This window comes from Mustela lutreola, chromosome 2 (assembly GCF_030435805.1).
Source record: "Mustela lutreola isolate mMusLut2 chromosome 2, mMusLut2.pri, whole genome shotgun sequence".
NCBI lineage: Eukaryota > Metazoa > Chordata > Mammalia > Carnivora > Mustelidae > Mustela > Mustela lutreola.
The window spans coordinates 223,497,308-223,524,311 of NC_081291.1; the positions used below are offsets into that span (position 1 = coordinate 223,497,308).

Sequence of the window (27,004 nt, forward strand, 5' to 3'; positions counted from 1 at the left end):
TGGCCGGTCAGTTTGATTCCCGATGCTTGGCGCGAAATAAAGCTTTGCTGGACCTTCGCTTTGTATCAGTCTCGTCCTTTTATCCACAGACCCTTTCAAGACCAGGAAAAGCAGGAACTACCACAGCATAATAAAATATTTGTGTGAAAACCCCTCAGCAAAGATCGTACTCAACGGGGAAGACTGAGAGCTTGTCCTCTAACATCAGGAATGGAGCAGGGATGCCCCTTTTAGCCACTTCTATTCATCCCAGTACTGGAGGTTCCCAAGAGCAGTTGGACAATGAAATAAATAGAAGCAGTGTAGATTGGAAAGGGAGAAGTGAAATCACACCTGTTTCACAGATGTCATGACCTTTTATATAGCGTGTTAGCACTAGCAAATGAATGCAGAAAAGTGGCAGGAGACAAAGTCAACACACAAAAATCCATTGCATTTCTATACACAAACAATGGACAATCCCAAAAGGAAATTATAAAAATAATTCCACTTATGATTGCTTCCAAAAAGAATAAAATAAAAGGAACTGGCCAAGGAGGGGGAAGTGCTGTACGAGGAAATCTATGAAACGTTGGTGAAAGACGGCCAAGAAAACATAAATAAATGGAAAGACAGTCCACGTTCACGGGCGGGAAGGCTCAGGGTTGTTACGATGTCCAGACTACCCAAAACAATCTACAGACGTAATGCGATCATTACTGAAATCACAGTGACGGTGTCCATCCCAATGACGGGGATGGAACTAGAGGGTATTATGCTGAGCGAAGTAAGTCAGTCAGAGAAAGACAACTATATGATCTCTCTGATTTGAGGAATTTGAGAAATAAGACAGAGGATCACATGGGAAGGGAGGGAAAAATGGAACAGGACGAAACCAGAGAGGGAGACAAACCCTAAGAGACTCTTCATCTCAGGAAACAACTGAGGGTTGCTGGAGGGGTGGTGGGTGGGGGACGGGGTGGCTGGCGATGGACCCTGGGGACGGTCCGTGCTATGGTGAGAGCCGGGAACTGTGTCAGACTGATGACTCACAGACCTGCACCCCTGAAGCAAATGGTACATTGTATGTTAATTAAAAACAGTCACAATGACGTTTTCACAGAAACATAAAACCACTCACACTCATATAGAATTTCAAGGGACCCTGAATATCTGAAACAATCCCCAAAACACAAAGCTGGAGGACTCACACCTCCTGAGTTTGAAACCACAAAGCTACAGTAATCAAAGTAGGATGGTGTGGACATGAACACGGGGTACGTATAGACCAATGGAATAGACCGGAGTCCGGGAATAAACCTTCACCTTATAGGTCAAGTCAGCTTTCACAAGGACACCAAGTCCATTCAACGGAGAAAGGACAGTCTTGTCTTGTCTTTTAAAGTTTTTTCTCTGTTTATTTGGGAGAAAGAATGAGTGAGAGCGTGAGACGGGAGAGGTCAGAGGGAGAAGCAGACCCCCCACTGAGTGGGGAGCCCCATGTGGGACTCCGTCCTGGGACTCCATCCTGGGATTCCAGGATCCCGACCTGAGCCGCAGGCGGTTGCTTCACCCACTGAGTCCCGGAGGTGCCCCAGGACAGTCTTTTCCACAAATGGTGCTGGGAACACTGATGACTCACGTGCGAATGAATGAAGGTGGCCCCGGTGTCACACGACACACAAAATGAACTCAAAATGGATCCAGAACATAAATGGAAGACCTAACACTATAAAACTCTTGGAAGAAAACACAGGATGAAAGCTTCGCAACATCGGATTTCACGAGGATTTCCTGGATATGACACCAGCGGCACAGGCAACAACAAAACAAAACAAAACGAAACAAAAATTGGACTTCATGAAAATTCTAAATATTTTTCATCAAAAGACAATACCAATGGAGAATAAAAGGTAACTCAAAGACATGGAGAAAACATTGACAATCACATTCTGATCAGGGATTAATATCTAAAATGCATGAGAACTCCCAAAACTCGGTAACAGAAAGCCAAACAACCCAATTCAAAAATGAGCCAAGGACAAGAATGACACAGAAGATGCACAAATTCTGTGACCAACCAGCACAGGAAAAGATGCTCAACGTCACTCATTATTAGAGACACCAAATCCAATGCAACGACAAGCCCCTTACACCCATCACGGCAGATGCATCATATATATCGTACTTATGTAATTGGAAACATAATGTGGACATAGGATATACAATGTACGTACAAGGAGAAGACATCTTTGTGTATGGATTTTATATATAAGATTTCATTTGTTTATTTATTTGGCAGAGAGAGATCACAAGCAGGCAGAGCAGCAGGCAGAGAGAGGAGGAAGCAGGCTCCCCAATGAGCAGAGAGCCCCATGCGGGACTCGATCCCAGGACCGGAGGTCATGACCTGAGCTGAAGGCAGAGGCTTAACCCACTGAGCCCCCCAGGCGCCCCTGGATCTTATATATAATAGATATATTGTAACAACGAGAAGATACCGCATGTTGATGATAATGTGGCGAACTTGAAGCCCTCCTGTGTAGTGAGCGGGAAATGGTCCAGCCGCTGTGGAAATCTATAGGGTGGTTCTTCAAAAAATCAACAGGGGAGTTACCGTACGATCCAGTAAATATACAGGTATATGTTCCAAAGAACCGAAAGCAGGCATTTGAAGAGAGTTGTACGGCTGTGTTCACAGCAGCGCTACTGACAAGAGCAGAGCCCAGGGCCCACCGAGGGACAGATAGATAAGCCAAACGCGGGCCATCCACGCAGCGAATCGCAGCAGCCCTAAAAAGGAAGCAGGTCTGACTGCAGCATCATAGAAGCGTGTCAGGACATTAGTCACAGAAAGACAGCTACTCCGGGTTCCACCGACGGGAGGTATTTCAGAGACAGAAGGCGGATGGGCAGGCGCGAGGGCTGGGGGCAGGGGCTGGCGAGGCAGCGTTCGTGGGGACAGGGTTTCATCTTCCCGGGAATGACGGGAGTCCTGGAGACGGGCGGTGGGGACGGCGGCACGACCGGAGGATGTACTAAGCGCCGCTGAACTCTGCGCTTGAAACTGGCTAGGACGGTAGACGAGGTTATGTGTATTTGGGTTCAAGAAAAACAAATTGAAAAAAAAGAAGAAGAAGAAGGAGGGGGGGGGAGGAAGGGGGAGGAAGGTGCGGCCAGGCCAGGAAGAAACCGGGAGGAAATTCACGCGCCTGAGAGTGACGGAAACAGCCAGTCTGAGAAGTCTGCATGCTCCGTGCACGGGGAAGGACCCCGCTAAGGAGACAGGAGACCAGCAGGTGCCACGGCCGCAGGGGAGGGGCAGATGGAGCACGCAGCAGCTTCAGGGTAGAGAGACCCGCTGTGACAGGGTCTCTTCCCCAGCACTCTGACCCCAAGCCCAACCCCTGGCTGCCTGGGCCTCCTCCCAACTCCCAAGGCCATCTGTGAAACTTGGGGTGCTCGGCACTCCAGTGGGTTTGCCCTTCTTCATGGGGGCTGGACACATTCTGCAGCTGGTGGGAAGGCTGGGAGGTGCTGGGACATGCACCTTGCTCCTTCCCCTTCCCCGCGCTTGTTCTGTGAACCGCAGGCCCAGGATCTGACAGCCTGACTTCATGGTCTTAGTGCTCTCAGTTGGTCTGGGGGGGAAGGTATCCAAGTCCGTGTTTCCCCATCTTGACTGCAGCAGTGCCTCCCCCACGCCACCACCTTTCTGCTAAATAGGTACAGCCCACGGGAGGACCCACGGGGACCGCAGGCCTGTAGGGGCTGTGCTGCCTGCCTCCCCAAGGCCGGCTGGTCTGGGGCCGGTTTGTCCCGCTGGGCCGAGGGTGGAAACGGGCCAGGGGCTGAGAACTCTCAGACCACGACCCCTGTGCAGGTGGCCAGCCTTGGGAAGCCCTGGGCATGCAGGGGCCAGGAGCCCTGACCTTCCTGGGCCAGGGTGTGCCTCCCACCCCAGTGCCTTGCCCTGCGGGATTTCTCAGTCCCTCATTCCTAGAAATGTTCCCGGATGGAGGAGACCAATGTCTGCTCAGACCCCTGCACCCCCACCTCCATGAGGGTCGGAAGAAAGGAAGCAGATGCGCTGGTGAGTGAGTTTATTGGGTGTCTGAGCAGGCGCCGAGAGGTCAGTAGTTGAGGCCATGGGACCCGAGCCGAGAAACTGGGAGGGAAGGGCAGGGGATCCCGAAGTGCTCGAGGCCCCTCCTGGGAGCAGGAGCCCTGTGGGGGCAGAGGGGTCAGCGTTCTAGGGAGCCTTAGGTCAAGGTCAGGTCAGCAGAGTGGACGCATTGAAGACTCTGTGTTCGGTGTGGGCAGCCACCTAACATAAGTCAGGACCTGACTGAGGGGGTGGGGAGGACCACGGTCATTGGGTGGATCCTGAGCCCAGCTGGCCGCGGGGAAGACGGGCCCGTCAGCAGCAGGACTTCTGGGCCGAGGCGGGCACACAGCAGGCGGGCCTGCACACGGGGCGGCAGAGCAGGGACATGCAGGAGGACGGTCTGCAGCAGGACGAGGAGCAGGGGCTGGGCTGGCAGCAGGAGGAGGGCCCGGAGCAGACAGGGTTGCAGCAGACGGGCTTGCAGCAGACAGGGGTGCAACAGACAGGCTTGCAGCAGACAGGAGTGCAATAGACGGGCTTGCAGCAACAGGGGTGCAGCAGATGGGCTTGCAGCAGACAGGGGTGCAGCAGACAGGCTGGCAGCAATCTTCCTGGCAGGGGGAGGAGCTGCAGCAGGAGGGCTGGCAGCTAGACTGCTGGCAGCATGAAGAGGCTGAGCAGGGGGAGGCCTCACAGTAGACAGGGGTGCAACAGACGGGCTTGCAGCACACAGGGGTGCAGCAGACGGGCTTGCAGCACACAGGGGTGCAGCAGACGGGCTTGCAGCACACAGGGGTGCAGCAGACGGGCTTGCAGGAGATAGACACACAGCAGTCTTCCTGGCATGGGGAGGAGCTGCAACAGGAGGGCTGGCAGGAGCTGGTGCAGGCTGGTTGGCAGGGGCTGGACCCGCAGCTCGCAGGGGTGCAGATGAGGGTCAGGCAGGAGGGGGCACAGCAGGTGGGGGCACAGCAGGGGGGCTCGCAGCAGCTCTCTGGGCAGTCGTCCACCTGCCAGGAGTCGGAGCAGGTGTCACAGGAGCCGGGCAGGCAGACGCGGCTGCCGTAGCTCCGGTCGCTGGAGCAGACGGACAGGGCGGATGCGGCCATGGTGGGGCGGTGGGGCTGGAGGTGGATATGAGTGTGAGTGTGAGTGTGTGTGTGAGTGTGTGTGTGAGGTGCCCTGGGATGCCAGGGCTTTTATATCCGCCCCTGGGCTGGTGTTGTCCTCACAGGAGACTCACATGTCCCCTTCCTTGTTGGTGTCCCCACGGGACAGGGAAGCTTAATTAGATGCGTCAGCAGCCTGGGAGGGTCCGTGATGCCCGCCTGACCAGGGTCTTGCCCTCAGGAAGCTGGTGAGGGGCCGTGCTGTGGACAAGCCATTCCACCTGCTGGTGCCCAGGGCAAGTGCGTGTCTGACTCTCTGTGGCAGACGGTCATGGTGGACACCGGTGGCCGGATTGTGGCTGTGCTGGTCCGCGGATTATGTCAGAGACGTTGATGCCCTGGGAAGGGCCAGGAAGGACTCAGGGCTCCCGGTAGGAAGGCCTGTGCGGGCAGGAGCAGTGGGGGCAGGGGGCGGGACGCCGGTGTTACCAGCAGCCTCTCGGTCGCTGTCCCATCACACCCACACCTGGGCTAAGGCGTGGGGTGGGCGACTGTTGGGCGCGGACGGGGGTGTCCCAGGGCATAGATGGCCATCCTGGGAGAGGCAGGTGGCCGGGGCGGGTCTTTCTCTTGCTCCGACGGGAGCATCGTGCCCGCTGGGGGTGGGGAGGGGCTTCTGGCTGTCATGGAAGCAGCGTGACAGTACAGGACAATTCTCAGAGATCTGCGTGTTACCGCGGTATAGACTTGGGGATCTGGACAGTCTCCTGTGTAAGCTCCAGGACGGATCCTGTCTCCCTCTGCAGGCGACCCCACGGCAGCCAGCGCCGCCCTCCCATAAACATCACTGAGTCTCCCAGAGGGATTCCTAAATGTCCGTCCCAGTGCGTGCCGCTCTGGGCCACACATCCTGACATGTCCACGTACTGGCCATGGTCCCCCCAAACCAGCTCTGACCCAGGGTCTTTTTGTTTAAAGGAGCCGCTGTGCCGTGCACCAGGGCCCTGAGCCAGAACCTTGGCGGCCGCCCAAGTCCCCCCTGCACCACCTGCTCTGCTCAGTGCTGCGTCTTGTCAGCCTGCTGGACACCACATCCTCCCCCTACCCCCGCGAGCGGCCAGTCCTTGCCCACCGAGACCCGCGCTCGCAGGGGTGCAGGGCCGGAAGGACCTTCCTGGACAACAAATCCAGCGGGTACCTCCCGTGACCACACCGCACGGTGGCGTCCACCCGGCTCTTCAAGGCGGACACGCCTGAAGTCGGCTTTCCCGCTGCGAGCCTGGGACCCCGCACCCCAGCTCCGCGAGGCTGTGACTCCGAGACCGCCCGACGCCCGTCTGCATCACCGGCCGTCTGCACACTTTCCCCGGCCCAAAGTTTTTCCTGGGGTTTGGTAAGGGCCTGCCCCGTCCGGAGGAACTTGCTTGTGGACCCCGGATGTAGGGGCGGGACAGGCCGGGTGGAGAGTCCAATCGGTGGGGCGCGCCTGTGTCCGCGGGGGTGAATTGGGACTCAACTGGCCACCTGTGTAGGGCCGGGGCTCAACCACCCCCATAAAGGTTGGTCTGCGAGGCTGTCGGGGGCAGAAGCAGGAGACGGAGAGTCAGCGGGAGCAGAAGGAGAGCCGTAGGGCTGTAAGAGCTCTTGTCAGAGCGGTACCGCAGCGGAGACAGCGGGCTGCGGGAGGCAGGCGGTTCCTTCGCTCCCGCGCTCAGGCTGCCCTCGAGCGGCGCTCCGGGCCTCGGCCCGCAGCGGAGGGGCCTTCACCGCGCGCCCCGACGGCGCCCGCCCGCCAAGCTGCGGCGACGAGATGCTGGCGCTGCTGGCCGCCGGCGCCCAAGACGCCCCGCCGCCCGGCAGCCGCTTCGTGTGCAGGGCGCTGCCCCGGGAGGCGGGGCGCCCCGGCTGCCCGTTGCCCGCGATGCCCATGCAGGGCGGCGCGCTGAGCCCCGAGGAGGAGCTGCGGGCCGCGGTGCTGCAGAGACTGTCGTGCAGCAGAAGTTGACGCTGGACGCGCAGCGAGGCCATCCGCGAGCTCACGGGCAAGCTGGCGCGCTGCGAGGGGCTGGCGGGCAGCCTGGCGCAGGGCCCGGCAGCCACAGGCAAGGACACTATGGGCGATCCCCTGAGGGACCCGGCCACGTCGTGGAACGGCTCAGCCGCTCGCTGCAGACGCCAGTGGCCCTCGGCAGCGGTGCCGCGGGGAGCAGCCTCGCCACCACCAAGCCGCCGGCCGTCCCGACACCAGCGGTCCCAAGACCCCAACGGCCGACGCCAGCGGCCCCGCCACCGGGAACCACGGCCCTTGGGAGCGGCGCCGCCGGGAACAGCCTACAACCCCGACACCAGCAGCCTCGTCACCACTGAGCCGCAGCCCCGCCGCGAGGAGTCTCCCTGGAGCTGCGTCTTTCAGGGAAGAAGCCTCCTCGGGGAATGGCCCTGCGGGAGCAGCATCGTCCAGCGGCCTCCTTCTGGGAGGAGGCCTCGTCCGGAGCAGCCACGTTGGGAGCAGTCTTGCCGGGGTCATCGTCCTCACCCCTTCGTCGTGGGGGGCGGCCTCCTCCGGGGAGCCTCCTTGTCGAGTGACGTCGTGGGGAGCAGAGCCTGTGCCGTCGGAGTTGGCCTCCTCGTCATCCACGCTGTCGTTGGCGCCTCTTCGTCGTCGGGAGTGGCCTCTTCTTGGGAGCGGCCTTGTCAGGGGAGCGGCCTCCTCTGCAGAGCAGCCTCGTCCAGAGCGGCCTTCTTGGGAGCGGCCTTGTCGGGATCATCGCGGTCGCCTTTTCATAAGAGACAGCCCTGACCAGTCAGTTTGATTTTTTGATGCTTGGCGTGAAATAAAGCTTTGTTTGATTTTCGCTTTATATCAGTCTCGTTCCTTTGATCACGGACCCTAAGAGTTTCACCCTCCAGCTGAGCCAAGCCTCCTGCTCCCCAGTGGCAAGAGGTCGCCGTCCCGTCCACCTGCTGCCGGGCCCCTGTTGTGACCGTCGCCACTCAGCCCTGCGGCCGCTGCTACAACGTAGGCCTCTGGCGGGCGGGGACCTTGTCTGCCTTGTTGGCCACAGTGCCCAGCACGGGGTCTCCCGGGTCTCTCCATCGACTCCTGGTCCTTCTGACACAATGCTGCGAAGCGTGGTTTCCTTCTAATGTGGGTGTGTGAGGCCTCCCGGAGAAGGTCCTTCCTCACTGGGGCCATCCGTGGCCCAGACAAGGCCTACACCGTCCAGGGGAGACACCTGGGGCCGGCGGGAACCCCTCCTCCCTGCTTCTTCCAGTACTCGATTTCCTGAGCGGAGTGCCCAAACGAGACCCACCATTCCCAACCCCTTCTCCCCCTGGCCATTGGTCCCTGGGATAGTTAACTTTATGTGTCCTCTTGGCCAGGCCATCGTGCTCTGTTTTTTGGCCAAACACACACAAACTTGGCTGTGAAGATAGTTTTTAGGTGAAATCGGCATTTAAATCAGCTGCCTAGAAGCGGCTCTCTGCCATTCGGCAGGTGGGCCTCGCCCAATCAGCCGAAGGACGAGGCAGCAAAGCGGTCCCTCAGGAGGCAGGGAGGCCACCAGCCCACAGTCTTCTGACCCCAGCGGCAGCAGTCCTCTCCCGGGAAGCCTGCCTGAGACTTCGGACGTGCCAGCCTCCTCAAGCACACAAACCAGTTCCTCAAAATCCATGTCTCTGCACATACAGGCACACATCCTATGGGTGGCATCTCCGGAGAGCCCTGCCCAACACAGGCTCGGGTCACCCCTGCACACACTCGCGGTCTTCCTGTGGAGGGAAGCCCTGCCCCTTGCGGAGGGTCTCTGGAAACTGGCTGCCACCCTCTTGCCCAAAGCCAGTCCTGGAGCGGCCTCTGCGCCTTCCAGGCAAAGCGTTAGGAAACGGGTTCTCCCTCGTCCCTAGTAAAGCTCCACAGCCCTGAGACATAAGGCTCAGGGGCTTGACAGATGGCGCCCTGCCCCTCACTGGTAAAGGTGTCCAGGGGCACCCAGGGGCCCCCAGGTAGACAGGCTTCTCTGTGCTGGAGGCTGCAGGGGACAAACACGGCAGAAGGCCAAGCAGGGTGTGCAGGTGGCCAGCCCCGCCCCGGTGCAGTGGCCCTGGACACAGCCCCGCCCCGTGCAGCGTCAGGGCCCTTCCCTGTGGTTTGCCCAAATATGCATTCAGGGTCTTTGGAGAAGGATCGACAATGACTTTATTGATCAACAGACACGTCGCTCACATTGAGCAGGACAAAGTGTCCTCAGTCCACCAGAATGAAGAGGAGGGGGCTGGGAGGGACACGGCCCGGAGGGAGCTTGGAGATGCCCAGGGAGCCAGCTAGACAGTAAGGGGCAGCCTTGCTTGCTGAGGTGGGTGTTCTGGGGCAGAAGACCCCAGGCCGGGGCTCAAGGCTTCAAATATTTTAGGTGGAAGTGCGATCTGGCCCCAGGAGCAGTGGAAGGAGGGGCCCCGTCAGCAGCAGGACTTCTGGGCCGAGGCAGGCACACAGCAGGTCTGGCGGGAGCACACGGGGCGGCAGAGCAGGGACACGCAGGAAGCTCGGCGGCAGCAGCTGGGCTGGCAGGAGGAGGAAGGGGCACAGCAGGAGGAGGCGGGCACGCAGCAGGCGGGCTTGCACACGGGGCGGCAGAGCAGGGACACGCATGACGACGGTCTGCAGCAGGACGAGGAGCAGGGGCTGGGCTGGCAGCAGGAGGGCCCGGAGCAGACCGGGGTGCAGCAGACTGGCTTGCAGCAGACAGGGGTGCAGCAGATGGGCTTGCAGCAGACAGGGGTGCAGCAGACAGGTTTGCAGCAGACAGGGGTGCAGCAGACAGGCTGACAGGGAGAGGAGCTGCAGCAGGAGGGCTGGCAGCTAGACTGCTGGCAGCATGAAGAGCCTGAGCAGGGGGAGGTCTGGCAGCAGACAGGGGTGCAGCAGACGGGCTTGCAGCAGACAGACACACAGCAGTCTTCCTGGCAGGGGGAGGAGCTGCAGCAGGAAGGCTGGCAGCAGCTGGTGCAGGCTGACTGGCAGGGGCTGGACCCGCAGCTCACAGGGGTACAGATGAGGGTCAGGCAGGAGGGGGCACAGCAGAAGGGGGCACAGCAGGTGGGGGCACAGCAGGTGGGGGCACAGCAGGGGGGCTCGCAGCAGCTCTCTGGGCAGTCGTCCACCTGCCAGGAGTCGGAGCAGGTGTCACAGGAGCCGGGCAGGCAGACGCGGCTGCCATAGCTCCGGTCACTGGAGCAGACGGACAGGGTGGATGCGGCCATGGTGGGGGCTGTGGGGCTGGAGGAGGTTGTGAGTGTGAGTGTGTGTGAGTGTGAGTGTTTGACTGTGGGAGGTGCTCAGGCTGCTGGCTTTTATACCCACCGTGATGTGTATGTTGTCCCAACAGTAGGCTTAGTGAAGCCTTCCCTTCCTTGTTGGTGTTTAGTGTTGTGATGTGTTCCTGGTGCTGGTTCTCTGTGAGGCTCCTGAATGTAGTTCAGCCTATCCTGATCTGTGTTTGTCCCCAGAGGAAAGTCAGTAGAAATGCTTTGATGCTTTTGTAGAGACCAAGAAATCAGGTGATTTCCTTACGATGACAGCCTGTGCTCCATCCCACAAGGGGTTGCCCTTCTACCCCAAGGGACGAGATGAGGACGGGGCGCCCTAGAGTTTGGGCTTTGAGCAAAGGGAGAGATGCTCGGCTGGGCTGGCTGTGGGCCAGGGGGCACTTTGTGGGTTGGTGCTGCCGGCTGTAGTGGGTGTTGATGGGGCATGTCTCCCAGGAGTGAGCCCTGGGGCAGGTATGAGGAAAGTGTCCAGGGGACAGAGATGGGCTCACAGAAGGGGCCATGGCAAAGGGTGCAGGCTAGCCCAGGAGGAAGGACCACAACAGGCAATGGGTTTGCTCCACTGTTTCATGCCGCAGTACTGAGACCTGTGTACTGAGGTGGGTACACAGCTTCTGGCATGGGCCCTCATGTCCTCATGGACACTTGGTCACTCCTCTGCCAAGTCTCTGAAGGGGCAAGGGCAGGACCCTTGGTGATGCTCTGAGCTGCGGGGCTCCATCCAGGGCTTGTTGGGGGCCAGTGGGCTGAAGGGTTGAAAGTGTCCCTGACCTCTGAGGAGTGGGGCTGGGGGCTGTCCCTGGGGCCACATGATAATCAGTCCTCAGTGGAGCAATGTTATTCTCTGAAAGACATAATGGCTTAAAACCTTCCAAATCTATCTAAAAACTATAATCCATAGATCTGGAGAGCTCAATGAACTCCAAATAAGATATATACAAAAGACCCACGAAAGTGCTCAAGACAAAAAAAAAAAAAAAAAAAAAAAAAAAAAAAAAAAAAAAAGAAAGAAAAAGTCAATCAAGAATCCTCTATCCAACAAAGCTGTGTTTACAAATGAGTCCGGATACATTCCCAGATAAATAAAAACTGAGGGAATTTGATGCTGGCAGTCCCCCCTTATAAGACACACTGTCGGGAGTCCCTTGGGTGGGGAATTCTGATCTGCAGGAGGGCTTGGAGCTCGCCAGTCAAGGAGGTCATGTGATTACAGCAGACGGGTGGCCCTAAGCTTTCCTCCTTTACTGAGTCTCCTGTGGTTTGCCGTTCCGACTAAAGCAGCTGCCTGCAGCAGGACGCCCAGGTTGCATTGCGGGGTCTGGGGTGTGAGGTGATGTATTCGACAACACAAAAGAGGCTGGTGGGAGCAAAGCTGCAGTGGGCGGAGGAAATGACCACAGAGGGCATCTTGGGTCACAGGAAAATGTCAAGGGAACAAGAGATGATCAGAAGGCTAGGAGAACCAAAGCCGTAAATACAACCCTTGCTTTGCTGTCTTCTCTCAGCTTCTTAGAAGTCATAAACGCATATTAGGTAATAATTATAACAATATATCGAGGGGTTTTTAACATGGACAGGCAGAGTGTATATAACAGCAAGACCACAAAGGGACAAGAAGGGATGTATAAAAAGGAGCCTGTTTTTACGTCACTGGAATTGACTTAGTGTAAGTCGGAAGCTGATTCTGCCATGTTAAAATAAACATATGGAAGCCCCAGAGCAAAACTAGGAAAAACTAAAAAAACTAGTGAAAAATCATTAAAGAAATAAAAACACTGCCTGCAAAAAGACTTGCTAAGCGCAAAAGAGCACACCAAAGAAGGACGAGAGGAACACACACGTAAGAGACACAAGACACAGAGGAAGCAAGACAGTGACGTGGCCAGCAAGATCCAGCCACAGCCCATTCACACCACTGACGGCGATGTGTTATGGAAAATCACTGCACATGCTGGGTTAGCAAATATTAAGCATCACTCCTAGGGGAACTAGAGTTAGCTTCCTGTGGGCCCTGGTCCCATTTTCGTCCACTGATCAATGTGTGTGCCTGGGAAAAATGCAGCATCATCCTTCATTCACAAGTAATGCTTCTGACACCAGGTGTGTGGGTTTTTCCCATGGACCAGCTCTCTATACACCTTCTGGGTGTCCCATAGTTCAGTTCCATTCTGACACTGGTGCAGAACCCCAGGTTAAGAGCTCAGACTCATGAGACTACCCCCCCTTCAGATGCCAACAGTAGATGCCCATAACCTGTGATTAGACTACAAGGAAGAGGTTCCAATGATCTCCTCCTTGGATTCAACACTTTGCTAGAGGAGCTCACAAAACCCTGGAAAAGAACTGACTTCCTACTGCTGACTTATTGCAAGGGATATTTTTAGGACAGAGACATAGAGGGCGAGGTCTGCAGGGGTCCTGAGTGAAGGAGTGTCTCTCCCTGTGGAACTGGGCTGTGCCACCCTCCTGGCACGTGGACACATTCAGAAAACTGGAAGTTCTCAGAATTCCATACATTTGGGATTTTTATGGAGGCTTCATCATGCACACATGATTGATTATTAACTCAATTTCTAGTTCCTCTCCTCTTTCCTGAGGTTGGGGATGGGGCTGAAAGCACCAAGCTTCTAATCAAAGCTTGATCTTTCCAGTGAGTAGCCCCATCCTGAAGCCAACTAAGAATCACTTCATTATAACAAAAATCATTCCAACCACCCAGGAAATTCCAAGGGACTTAGGAGCTCAGTGTCAGAAACTGGGGTCAAAGACCAAATATTAGCAAGAACAAGGGACAGAGACATTTATATTTTATTATGTGTGTGTGTGTGTGTGTGTGTGTGAATATACATTATCATTTCACAATGAATACTTATTATTTGTTGCTGACTCTTTAACACTGAAGTCACTCCCAATAGCAATATAGCTCATCCCTGAAAGAAGCTTATCTAACACAAGCATTTTCCCTCTGAGACACATCACAGCCTTCTTGTACTTAGGAGGCCATTTCAAACTGTGACATCACCAAAAAGAAGCACAAGAGCCTGAAGAATTTGGCTTAAATAGACAGCACAGGATACTTGTTCACAGCATGAGCTGAAGCAAGAGGTGAAGTTGTTTGACCTCAGCTGGAAACATGCATGTGGGGATACCCAATGTTTTGCTGACTTGTGCATGTCCATAAATGACTGTGAAGGCACCATGAGTATTGACTTTGAGGTTACAAATCAATGTTAGTGAGTAGGTGAAGTTGCAATTGCAAAAATCCATGAATAATGAGGATCAATTATATATCAATAATAACATTAATTGTGAATAAACTCATACAATCAAAGGGAAGATTGTTAGACAGGATAAAATTGAGATTAAACCATACACCCATTACAGGAGACACACTTAAGAGTAAAAGATACAGCTAGATTGAAAGCAAAAGGATAGAAAAAGATATATCATAGAAACAGCAGCCGTAAGAAAATATTCATGTTTTACTAACATCAGATAAAGTGGATGTAAAACAAAAATTGTTACTAGACAAAAAGACATTTTTAATGATAAAAAGGTCAATCGATGGAGAATATATAATAACTGTAAATATATATGCAAATAATAACAACACTGAAATACACAAAGCAAAAGCTGACAGACATAAAGGAAAAAAATAGACAACAATATTAGTTAAAGACCTCACTATCCCAGTTTCAACGATGGACAGAACAACCGAAGAGAAGATCAGGAAGGACACAGAGAACAGCACAATAAACCGGCAAGACCTAACAGATCGGTCAGGCTCCTCGGCCAACAACAGCAGAATAGCCTTCTTCAGAAATGCACATGGCACATCCTCGAGGATAGAACATGGGTTATGTATAAAACAAACCCCAATACATTAAAATGGATAGAACACAATGGAGTGAAATTAGAATTTAGTAACAGAAAAAAAAATTGGGGGGATTCATAAATTAAACAGCGCACTCCTGAATAACTAAAAGGTCAAAGAAGAATCAAAAGGAGGATCATAAGATACTTTTAAGAACAAAATACCAGAACTTAGAGGAGGCAATTAAAGCCCTTCTTAGAGATTTATAGCTAATAAGTACATATATTAAGAAAGATTTATCACTAATAAGTACATATATTAAGAAAGGAGAAAGGTCTTAAATAAATAACATAAACTTCCACTTTACGATACAGCAGACAAGCAGAAGGAAGGAAATAATAAGAGTAGGACATAAATAAGTGAAATAGAGAATAGAAAAATAATAAAGAAAAATCAATAAAACAGTCTCTTTGAAAAGATTGAAAAATTGACAACACTTTAGCTATACTGATCATAAAAAAGAGAAGAGAGGGAGAGAACTCAAATGATTAGAATCAGAAATGAAGGGGTCACTGCTGTCAGCCTTACAGAAATAAAAAGAATTACAGAGAATTACTATGAACAACTGTATGCCAATAACTAATATAAATTAGATAAAATGAATAAATACTTAGGAACAAGATAACTGCAAAACTAGTGCTCTGAAAGCCATAGAACATCATTTTTATTTTGTTAAAGAAACTCTAAATCTGTGGGAAAACATCCCTGTTCCAGGATGAGAAGAGCGGACAATGTGAGTATGGCAGTATTCTCCCATTTGTGTATTTATGTAATCCCTATCAGAATCCAAGCTGACTTCTTAGTTCAAGTTGACAAACTGATGATAAAATTCATATGGAATTACAAGGGATGCAGAATAAACCAAAGCAATCTTGAATAAGAACAAATTCCAAACCTAAGTATATACCCAAGAGAATTAAAAAATATATGTCCATACCAAATTGTGCACATGAATGTTTATAGCAGCACTATTCACTGTACCCAAAGGGTAGAAACGACCCACACATCCATCAGCTGATGAATGGATGAACAAACTGTGGTATGTCCGTACAGTTGAACATTATTTAACCATGGAAAGGAGTGAAGTGCTGATGAGCACTTTCACACAGATGAACCTTGAAGACACATTACACAAAAGAAACCAGGAGCAAGACCATATATTTGTGAATGTATTCCATTTATATTAAATGTCCAGAGTAGGCAAACAAATAGGACAGGAAGTAAACTAGTTGTTGCTGGTAGGGGTGGGATAGCTGAAGCGTGCAGGGCTCTAGCCCAAAGTGATGGCAAATTGCAAACTCCCCACAAAGAGGGCTGCACAGAAGCTGGATACACCAAACATCACTTAATTGCACACTTCAAATAGGGAATTGTGTGGTATGTTAATTACAGCTCAACAAAGTTGTTAGAAAATCACTGAGTGCTGCCTATAAGAGATCCACTGTAGACATAAAAACACCTGCAGAAAGTGAAGGGATGGAGAAACATCCATCATGCAAATGGACATCGAAAGAAAGTGGAGTATCAGTACTTAGGTGGGACAAGATAGGCTTTAAAACAAAGACTGGAGATGAAGGACACTGTCATAAGAAAGGGGATGGTCCATCAAGAAGATCTAGCAAATGTAAATTTTATCCCCCTAAATTGGGAGCATCCAAATATAACCAACAATTAATAATACACATAGGAGAGACCAGTCAAGATGGCAGAGGAGTAGGAGACTGAGATGACATCAGGTCGCAGGAGTCCAGCTAGACAGTTACCAAACCATTACGAACACCCACAAACCCAACAGGAGATAGAAGAGAAGAAGAGCAGAAATTCCAGGAACAGAAAAGTGACCACTTTCTGAAAGATAGGACCTGCAGGGAAGTGAATCCGAAGTGACTGGAAGATAGACTGCGGGGGGAGGGGCTGGCTCCTGGCAAGTGGTAGAGGCGCGGAGCAAAAAATCCGAACTTTTAGAAGCCTGCTGCACTGAAGGACATCGTTTCAGAGGCTAAGTGGGGTAGCCCTCACAGAGACAGTGTGGTCTCAGGTCCCACGGGGTCACTGAAGGATCAGGGGTGTCTGAGTATAGCAGAGCCTGCAGGTATCAGCGGGGAAGCCAGCTACAGAGACAGAGCCAAGGAGTGAGCTCTCAGCTCGGGGTTACCTTAAACTGTGATCTGCGGCACAGTCAGTCCACTGCTCTTGGAGCAGGGATCCCACAATGGCAAATCCAGGGAGATCCACTTTCCTCTGCCGGAAGAGGAGCACAGCAGTGATCTGCTGGGATTGGAGACTCCAAACGGGGCCACGCACCAGAGACAGAAAGGCTTGGTCACAGGTGGGTGAGCTTGGAGCGCGGCAGGAGACCAAGGAGATGGGAAGGACTGACTGCTTTTCTCCAAGGGCACAATGAGGAGTGGGGCTCCGAGCTCTCAGCTCCTCCTGGCTGGAGATTGGGAGGCCGCCATTTTCATTCCCGCCCTCCAGAGCTCTACAGAAAGCGCTCAGGGAACAAAAGCTCCTGAGAGTGGACCCAAGCAGATTACTCAGCCCAGCCCCTGGCAAGGGTGGTGCAATTCCACTTTGGGCAAAGATATTTGAGAATCACTGCAACGGGCCCTTCCCCCAGAAGATCAACAAGAACATCCAGTCAAGACCAAGCTCACTAATCAAGGAGAACAGCAGAATTCCAGAGCTAGGGGAAAGCAAAGCATGGGATTCATGGCTTTCCCTCATGACTCTTTAGTCTTACAAAGTTAATTAACTTTTTAAAAAAATTTTTCTTATTCTAATTTTTTAAACTTTTCCTCTTTTCCCTTTTAACATTTTTAAACTAGTTTATCTTAACAGTACCTTTCTAAAAATATCTTTTAAAATCTTCATTATTATATTCATATTTTATCCTTCATTGTATCTAACTTTATTTTTTCTATACATAGAGTGTTGTTTTTTTCTAAAAAATGTTGGGATACAAATTCTTCTAATAGATCAAAATATACCCTAAATCTAGCACAAGGTTTTGTTCTAGTCTGCAACCTGAGCAAATTCTATCCACTTTTTTTTCTTTTTTTTTCCAACCAACTTATCTTATCAATTCCGTTTTTAGAATTTTTAAAAATTTTCATCTTTACAATCATATTCTGTCCCTTCATCATGCTTACCCTTATTTTTGTATATAAATAATTTTTTCTTTCTTTAACATTTTGGGAGGTAGTTTCTTCTAAGAAGCCAAAATACACCCCAAATCAAGTGGGTGGCTCTGTTCTATTCACCAGCCATATATATATATATATATATATATATATATATATATATATATATTTTTTTTTTTTTTTTAATTTTTATATGTATATTTTAATTTTTTAAATTTCTTTTTACCCCCTTATTTCTCCCCCTAATTTGAGGTCTCTGCTGATTTGGTTAGCATACATTTTTCTGGAGTCTTTGCCATCCTTTTAGTATTTTATTCTCTCATTCATATATTCTTACCTGGATAAAAGGATAAGGCAGAAAAACTCACCAAGGCTAGGGACCTAATCAATAAAGACATTGGTAATATGTCAGATCTAGAGTTCAGAATTACAATTCTCAAGGTGCTAGCTGGTCTCAAAAAAGGCATGGAAGATATTAGAGAAACCCTGTCTGCAGAAATAAAAACCCTTACTGGAGAAATAAAAGAACTAAAATCTAACCAAGTTGAAATTTTAAAAAGCTATTAATGAGGTACAATACAAAATGGAGTCTCTTAAAGCTAGGATAAATGAGGCAGAAGAGAGAATTAGTGATATAGAAGACCAAATGACAGAGAATAAAGCAGCTGAGCAAAAGAGAGACAAACAACTACTGGACCACGAGGGGAGAATTTGAGAGATAAGTGATACCATAAGATGAAACAACATTAGAATAACTGGGATTCCAGAACAAGAAGAAAGAGAGAAGGGGCAGAAGGTATATTGGAGTGAATTTTAGTAGAGAATTACCCTAATATGGCAAAGGGAACGAGCATCAAAATCCACGAGGCACAGAGAACCCCCCTCAAAATCAATAAAAATAGGTCCATACCCGTCATCTAATAGTAAAACTTACTAGTCTTAGGGGCAAAGAGAAAATCCCCAAAGCAGCCCGGGACAAGAAGTCTGTAACATACAATGGTAACAATATTAGACTGGCAGCAGACTTATCCACAGAGACCTGGCAGGCCAGAAAGAACTGGCATGATATATCCAGAGCACTAAATGAGAAAACATGCAGCCAAGAATACTATATCCAGCTAGGCTGTCATTGAAAATAGAACAAGAGATAAAAAGCTTCCAGGAAAAACAAAAGCTAAAAGAATTTGTAAACACTGAACCAGCTCATACAGGAAATATCAAAAGGGGTCCTCTAAGCAGAGAGCCTAAAAGTCATAGCCCAGAAAGGAACAGAGACAATATACAATAACAGTCATCTTACAGGCAATACAATGGCACTAAATTCATATCTCTCGATAGTTACCCTGAATGCAAATGGGCTAAATGCCCCAATCAAAAGACACAGGGTATCAGAATGGATTAAAAAACAAAACCCATCTATATGCTGTCTATAAGAAACTCATTTTGGACCCAAAGACACCTCCAGATTTAAACTGAGGGGGTGGAAAACAATTTACCAGGCTAATGGACATCAAAAGAAAGCTGCAGTGGCAATCCTTATATCAGATATACGAGATTTTAAGCCAAATACTATGATAAGAGATGAGGAAGGACACTATATCATACTCAAAGGGTCTTTCCAACAAGAAGATCTAAGAATTTGAAATATCTATGCCCCTAACATGGGAGCAGCCAACCATATAAACAAATTAATAACAAAATCAAAGAAACACATTGACAATAATACAATAATAGTAGGGGACTTTAACACTCCCCTCACTGAAATGGACAGATCATCCAAGCAGATCAATAAGGAAATAAAGGCCTTAAATGACACACTGGACCAGATGGATATCACAGATATACTCAGAACATTCCAACCCAAAACAAGAGAACACATATTTTTCTCTAGTGCACATGGAACATTCTCCAGAATAGATCACATCCTGGGTCACAAATCAGGTCTCAACCGGTACCAAAAGATTGGGATCGTTCCCTGCATATTTTCAGACCACAGTGCTCTGAAGCTAGAACTCAATCACAAGAGGAAAGTTGGAAAGAACGGAGACTAAAGAGCATCCTACTAAAGAATGAACGGGTCAACCAGGAAATTAAAGAAGAATTTAAAAAATGTATGGAAACAAATGAAAATGAAAACTGTTTAAAAATGACAACTGTTCAAAATCTGGGAGACACAGCAAAGGCAATCCTGAGAGGAAAGTATATAGCGATACAAGCCTTTCTCAAGAAACAAGAAAGGTCTCAAATATACAATTTAACCCTACATCTAAAGGAGCTGGAGAAAGCAAATAAAGCCTAAACCCAGCAGGAGAAGAGAAATAATAAAGATCAGAGCAGAAATCAATGAAATAGAAACCAATAAAACAGTAGAACAAATCAATGAAACTAGGAGCTGGTTCTCTGAAAGAATTAATAAGACTGATGAACCCTGGCTAGACTTATCAAAAAGAAAAGAGAAAGGACCCGAATGAATAAAATCATGAATTAAAGAGGAGAGATCACAACCAACACCAAAGTAATACAAACAATTATAAGAACATATTATGAGCAACTATATGCCAGCAAATTTGACAATCTGGAAGAAATGGATGTATTCCTAGAGACATATAAACTACCACAACTGAACCAAGAAGAAATAGAATACCTAAACAGACCCATAACCAGTAAGGAGATTGAAGTAATCATCAAAAATCTCCCAACAAACAAGAGCCCAGGGCCAGACAGCTTCCCAGGGTAATTCTACCAAACATTTAAAGAAGAATTAATATCTATTCTCCTGAAACTGTTCCAAAAAATAGAAATGGAAGGAAAACTTCCAAACTCATTTTATGAGGCCGGCATTACCTTGATCCCTAAACCAGACAAAGACCCCATCAAAAGAGAGAATTACAGACCAATATCCTTGATGAACACGGATGCGAAAATTCTCACCAAAATACTAGCCAATAGGATCCAACAGCACATTAAAAGGATTATTCACCACGACCAAGTGGAATTTATTCCAGGAGTGCAAGTTTGGTTCAACAACCTCAAATCAATCAATGTGATACAAGACATTAATAAAAGAAAGAATAAGAACCATATAATACTCTCAATAGATGCTGAAAAAGCATTTGACAAAGTACAGCACCCTTTCTTGATCAAAATTCCTCAAAGTGTAGGGATAGGGTGCATACCTCAATATCATCAAAGCCATCTATGAAAAACCCACAGCGAATATTATTCTCAATGGAGAAAACCTGAGAGCTTTTCCACTAAGGTCAGGAACACCGCAGGGATGTCCATTATGACTACTGCTGTTAAACACAGTACTAGAAGTCCTAGCCTCAGCCATCAGACAACAAAAGAAATTAAAGGCATCCAAATCAGCAAAGAAGAAGTCAAACAATCACTCTTTGCAGATGATATAATACATTATGTGGAAAAGCCAAAAGACTCCACTCCAAAACTGATAGAACTTGTACAGAAATTCAGTAAAGTGTCAGGGTATAAAATCAATGCACAGAAATCAGTTGCATTTCTCTACACCAACAACAAGACAGAAGAAAGAGAAACTAAGAAGTCAATCGCATTTACAATTGCACTCAAAACCATGAGATACCCAAGAATAAACCTAACCAATGAGGCAAAGAATCTGTATCCAGAAAACTATAAAGTACTCATGAAAGAAATTGAGAAAGACACAAAGAAATGGGAAAATAGTCCATGCTCATGGATTGGAAGAACAAATATTGTGAAAATGTCCATGCTACCTAAAGTAATCTACATGTTTAATGCAATCCCTACCCAAATACCATCTTTTTTTAAAATAAATTGAACAAATAATCCTAAAATTTATATGGAACCAGAAAAGACCTCGAATAGCCAGAGGAATGTTGAAAAAGAAAGCCAAAGTCGGTGGCATCACAGTTCCAAACTTTAAGCTCTATTACAAAGCTGAAATCATCAAGACAGTATGGTACTGGCACAAAAACAGACACGTAGACCAATGGAACAGAGAGCCCAGAAATTGACCCTCAACTCATGGTCAACTAATCTTTGACAAAGCAGGAGAGAAGGTCCAATAGGAAAAATACAGTCTCTTCAATAAATGGTGTTGAGAAAATTGGACAACCACATGCAGAAAAGTGAAACTGGACCATTTCCTTACACCACACACAAAAATAGAGTCAAAATGGATGAAAGACCTTAATGGGATAAGGGAATCCATCAAAATCCTTGAGGCGAACACAGGCAGCAACCTCTTTGACCTCAGCTGCAGCAGTTTCTTCCTAGAAACATCACCAAAGGCAAGGGAAGCAAGGGCAAAAATGAACTATTGTAACTTCATCAAGATCAAAAGCTTTTGCACAGAAAAGGAAACAGTCAACAAAACCAAAAGACAACTGACAGAATGGGAAAAAATATTTGCAAATAACATATCAGATAAAGGGCTAGTATCCAAAATCTATAAAGAACTTATCACATCCAACACCTAAAGAACAAAGAATCCGATCAAGAAATGGGCAGAAGACATGAACAGACATTTCTGCAAAGAAGACATACAAATGGCCAACAGACACATGAAAAAGTGCTCCATATCACTTGGCATCAGGGATATACAAATCAAAACCACAATGAGATATCACCTCACACCAGTCAGAATGGCTAAAGTTAACAAGTCAGGAAATGACAGATGCTGGAGAGGATGCGGAGAAAGGGGAGCCCTCCTACACTGCTGGTGGGAATGCAAGCTGGTCCAGCCACTCTGGAAAACAACAGGTTTTCCTGGAAAACCTGGAGGTTCCTCAAAAAGTTGAGAATAGAGCTACCCTACGACCCAGCAATTGCACTACCGGGTATTTACCCTAAGATACAAATGTAGTGATCCGAAGGCGCACATGCACCCGAATGTTTATAGCAGCAATGTCCACAATAGCCAAACTCTGGAAAGAACCGAGATGCCCATCAACAGATGAGTGGATAAAGAAGATGTGGTATAGATATACAATGGAACACTATGCAGCCATCAAAAGAAATGAAACCTCACCATTTGCAATGACGTGGATGGAACTAGAGGGTATTATGCTGAGTGAAATAAGTCAATCAGAGAAAGACAATTATCATATAATCTCCTGATATGAGGAATTTGAGAGGCAAAGTGTGGGGTTTGGGTGGTAGGGAAGGAGAAAATTAAATAAGATGGGATTGGGAGGGAGACAAACCATAAGAGACCCTTAATCTCACAAAGCAAACTGAGGCTTGCTGGTGACAGGGGGAGTATGAAGAGGGTGGTTGGGTTACAGACATTGGGGAGGGTGTGTGCTATGGTGAGTGCTGTGAAGTGTGTAAACCTGGCGATTCACACACCTGTATCCCTGGGGCAAATAATACATTATGTGTTAATTTTAAAAAGTGATGTACAAAAATAATAATAATTATTAGCATAAAGAAACTCATTGATAGGGATGTCTGGGTGGCTCAGTTGGTTGGATGACGGCCTTTGGCTCAGATCATGATCCTGGAGTCCCGGGATCGAGTCCCGCATCGGGATCCCAGCTCCATGGGGAGTCTGCTTCTCCCTCTGACCTCCTCACTCATGCTCTCTCTCACTGTCTCTCTCTCAAATAAATAAAAATAAAATCTTTAAAAAAAAAGAGAGAGAGAGAAAGAAACTCATTGATAATAATACAGTAATAGTAGGAGACTCTAACATCTCACTCACAGCAACGGGCACATCATCTAAGCAGAAGATCATGGAAACAAGGGCTTTGAACAATACACTGGACCAGATGGACTTAATGATATACTCAGAGCATTCCATCCTAAAGCAGCAGAATACACACTCTTCTTGAGCACACATGGAACATTCTCCAGAATTGATCACACACTGGGTCACAACTCAGGTCTCAACTGGTACCAAAAGACTGAGATCATACCATGCATATTATCAGACTGCAACACTATGAAACTTGAAGCCAAACACAAGAAAAAATTTGGAAAGATCACAAATACATGGAAGTTAAAGAACATCCTACTAAAGAATGAACAAGTTAACCAGGAAATTAAAAAGGAAATTTTAAAAAATACATGGAAACAAAAAAATGAAAATGAAAAAAACAATAGCTCAGAATCTTCGGGCTGCAGCAAAGGCAGTTCTAAGAGGGAAATATATAGCAATACAGGCCTTTGTCTAGAAACAAGAAAAGTCTCAAATACACAATCTAACTTTACACCTAAAGGAGCTAGAGAAGGAGTAGCAAATAAAGCCTAAGCCAGCAGAAGGCAGGAAATAATAAAGTTTAGAGCAGAAACCGGGGTTCCTGGGTGGCACAGTCAGTTAAGCATCTGTTCAGGCCAGGATCTCAGGGACCTGGGTGCTTGTCAGGGAGTCTGCTTCTCCCTTTCCCTCTGATCCTTCCTCCTTCTCATTCTCTCTCTCTTGAATAAATAAATAAAACTGTTTAAAAAAAAGATTAGAGCAGAAATAAATAATACAGAAACAACCAAACAAAAACCCCAATAGAACAGATCAATGAAACTAAGAGCTGGTTTTCTGAAAGAATTAATAAAATCGATAGACCAGACCTCCCGCTACACTTATCAAAAACAAAGAGAAAGGATAAGGCACCTGGGTGGCTCAGTCGTTAAGCGTCTGTCTTCAGCTCAGGTAATAATTTCCAGGGTCCTGGGATCAAGTCCCACAATGGGCTCCCTGCTCATCAGAGAGTCTGTCTGTCCTTCCCTTTCTACCTGCTGCTCCCCCTGCTTGTTCTCTCTCCCTCTTTCTCTCTGGAAAATAAATAAATAAAATCTTGAAAAGAAAAGAAAAGAGAAAGGACCAAAATAAATAAAATCACGAATGAAAGAGGAGAGATCACAATCAACACCACAGAAATACAATCGTAAGAGAATAATATGAAAAACTACATGCCAGCAAATTAACAACCTGGAAAAAATGGATAAATTCCTAGAAACATACAAACTACCAAAACCAAAACAGGAACAGAAAACTCGAACAGACCCATAACCAGCAATTAGATTGAATCAATAATCAAAAAACTCTCAACAAACAGAAGTCCAAGACCAGATGGTTTCCCAGGGGAACTCAACCAGACATTTAAAGAGTTAATAGCCATTCTTCTCAAACTATTTTAAAAATAGAAAAGGAAGGAAACCTTCCAAATTCATTCTATGAGGCCAGCATTATTCTGATACCAAAACCAGGTAAAGACACTGCTAAAAAAAAGAGAACTATAGGCCAAAATTCTTGACAAACACGAATGCAAAAATTCCCAATAAGATACAACCAAACTGAATCCAACGATACATTTAAAAGCATTCACCACAATTGAGTGGGATTTATTCAATATAAAGGATGTTTCAGTATTTGGAAATCAATCAGTGTGACACACCACATCAACACGAGAAAGGATAAGATCATTTCAGTAGACACAGTGAAAGCATTTGACAAGGTACAACATCCACAACATCCATTCATGACAAAAATCCTGAACAAAGTAGGGATAGAGGGAACATACCTCAACACAGTAAAAGCCATAAAAGAAAATCCAGGGACACCTGAGTGGCTCAGTGAGATAAAGCCTCTGCCTTTGGCTCAGGTCATGGTCCCAGGGTCCTGGGATCAAGCCCCACATCAGGCTCTCTGCTCAGCAGGGAGCCTGCTTCCCTTCCTCTCTCTCTGCCTGCCTCTGCCTACTTGTGATCTCTGTCTGTCAAATAAATAAAATATTTAAAAAAAGAAAATCCACAGTGAGCATCATCTTCAATGGGGAAAAACTGAGAGCTCTTTCCCTAAGGTCAGGAACAAGACAGACATATCCACTCTCACCACTGTTATTCCACATAGTGCTCGAAGTCCTAGCCTTAGTAATCAGACAACAAAAAGAAATAAAAGACATCTGAATTGGCAAAGAAAAAGTCAAACTTCCACGATTTGTAGACATGATATTCTAGAAAATCCAAAGGACTCTACCAAAAAACTGCTAGAACTGGTTCATGAATTCAGCAAAGTGGCAGGGTAAAAATCAATGTACAGGTCTGTTGCGTTACTGCACACTAAAAGTGAAGTAGAAGAAAGGGAAAACAAGGAATCAATCCCATTGACAATTGCACCAAAACCACTAAGATACCTAGGAATAAAACTAACCAAAGTGGTACAAGATCTGAAAACTATAGAATAGTTATGAAAGGAATTGAGGAGGACACATGGAAAGGCATACCATGCTCATGGATTGGAAGAACGAATATCCATGATATGTCTATACTCCCCAAAGCAATCTACACATTTTACACAATCTCTATCAAAATACCAAAAATATTTTTCACAGAGCTAGAACAAACAATCCTGATATTTGTTTAGAGGCACAAAAAAACCCTGAATAGCCAAAGCAACCCTAAAAAAGAAAACCAAAGCTGGGGGCATCACAATTCTGGATTTCAAGCTGTCATTATCAAGCTGTCATCATCAAGACTTCTTGGTACTAGCACAAAATAGACACATAGATCAGTGGAACAGAATAGAAAATCCTGAAATAACCCATAACTCTATGGTCAACTAATCTTTGACAAAGCAGAAAAGTACATCCAGTGGAAGAAAGACAGTCTCTTCAACAAATGATGTCCAGAACACTGGACAGCCACATGCAGGAGAATGAAACTGGACCATTTCCTTACACCACACACAAAAATAAATTCAAAATGAATGAAAGACCTAAATGTGAGACCTGAAACCATAAAAATCCTGGAAGAGAACACTGGCAGTAATTACTGTGACATCAGTCATAACAACATGCTTCTAGTTATGTCTCCTGAGGCGAGGAAACAGAAGCAAATATTAACTATTGGGACTTCACTAAAACAACAAGCTTCCGCACAGTGACAGAAACAACCAACAAAACTAAAACACGACCTATGGAATGGGAGAAGATATTTGCAAATGACATACCTGATAAAGGGTGAGTATCCAAAATCTATAAAGACCTTGTAAAACTCAACACTCAAAAAAACAAACAATCCAATCAAAAAATGGGCAGAAGACATGAACAGACACTTTTCCAAAGAAGACACCCAAATGGCCAACAGACACATGAAAAGAAGCTCACCATCACTCATCATCAGGGAAATACAAATCCAAACCACGGTGAGACCCCACCTCACACCAGTCAGAATGGCTAAAATCAACAACACAAGAAACAAGAGGTGTTGGCGAGGGTGTGGAGAGAGGGGAACCTTGTGCACTGTTGGTGGGAAGGCAAGCTGGGGCAGCCACTCTGGAAAACAGTGTAGAGGTTCCTCAAAAGGTTAAAAATAGAGCTGCCTTATGACTCAGCAATAGCACTACTGGGTATTTACCATCCCCCCCCCCACAAAAACACTAATTTGAAGGGACACAGGCATGCTGATATTTATAGCAGCATTATCCGCAATGGCCAAACTATGGAAATAGCCAGGTGTCCAT

The 27,004-nt window shown here is 47.7% G+C and overlaps 3 protein-coding genes across 3 annotated transcripts in view; all 3 read right to left on the minus strand.

Moving 5' to 3' along the window:
- TSPEAR (thrombospondin type laminin G domain and EAR repeats) overlaps nucleotides 1-27,004 on the minus strand; it is a 201,714-nt gene that overhangs the window by 67,731 nt on the left and 106,979 nt on the right. The gene's annotated exons all lie outside the window — the stretch shown is intronic.
- Nucleotides 2,827-5,196, minus strand: LOC131826045 (keratin-associated protein 10-12-like). The gene is made up of 4 exons (XM_059165315.1): nucleotides 4,819-5,196; nucleotides 4,626-4,776; nucleotides 4,397-4,516; nucleotides 2,827-3,050 (listed from the first exon to the last, which is right to left on the minus strand). Exons 1-4 carry the CDS (start codon nucleotides 5,194-5,196, stop codon nucleotides 2,827-2,829), a joined length of 873 nt encoding a protein of 290 aa, XP_059021298.1.
- Nucleotides 9,658-10,461, minus strand: LOC131825456 (keratin-associated protein 10-7-like). The gene has a single exon (XM_059164914.1). It carries the CDS (start codon nucleotides 10,459-10,461, stop codon nucleotides 9,658-9,660), a length of 804 nt encoding a protein of 267 aa, XP_059020897.1.

What these genes read in the sequence shown, in the direction of transcription:
- LOC131825456 (XM_059164914.1), bottom strand. Translation starts at nt 10,461, where the DNA reads ATGGCCGCATCCACCCTGTCCGTCTGCTCCAGTGACCGGAGCTATGGC.
- LOC131826045 (XM_059165315.1), bottom strand. Translation starts at nt 5,196, where the DNA reads ATGGCCGCATCCGCCCTGTCCGTCTGCTCCAGCGACCGGAGCTACGGC. An exon ending in AGCCCGTCTGCTGCACCCCT is followed by an intron (nt 4,777 to 4,818) that starts GTGTGCTGCAAG and finishes GTCTACTGTGAG; the next exon opens with GCCTCCCCCTGCTCAGCCTC. An exon ending in CTGCACCCCTGTTGCTGCAA is followed by an intron (nt 4,517 to 4,625) that starts GCCCGTCTATTG and finishes TCCTGCTGCCAG; the next exon opens with CCCAGCCCCTGCTCCTCGTC.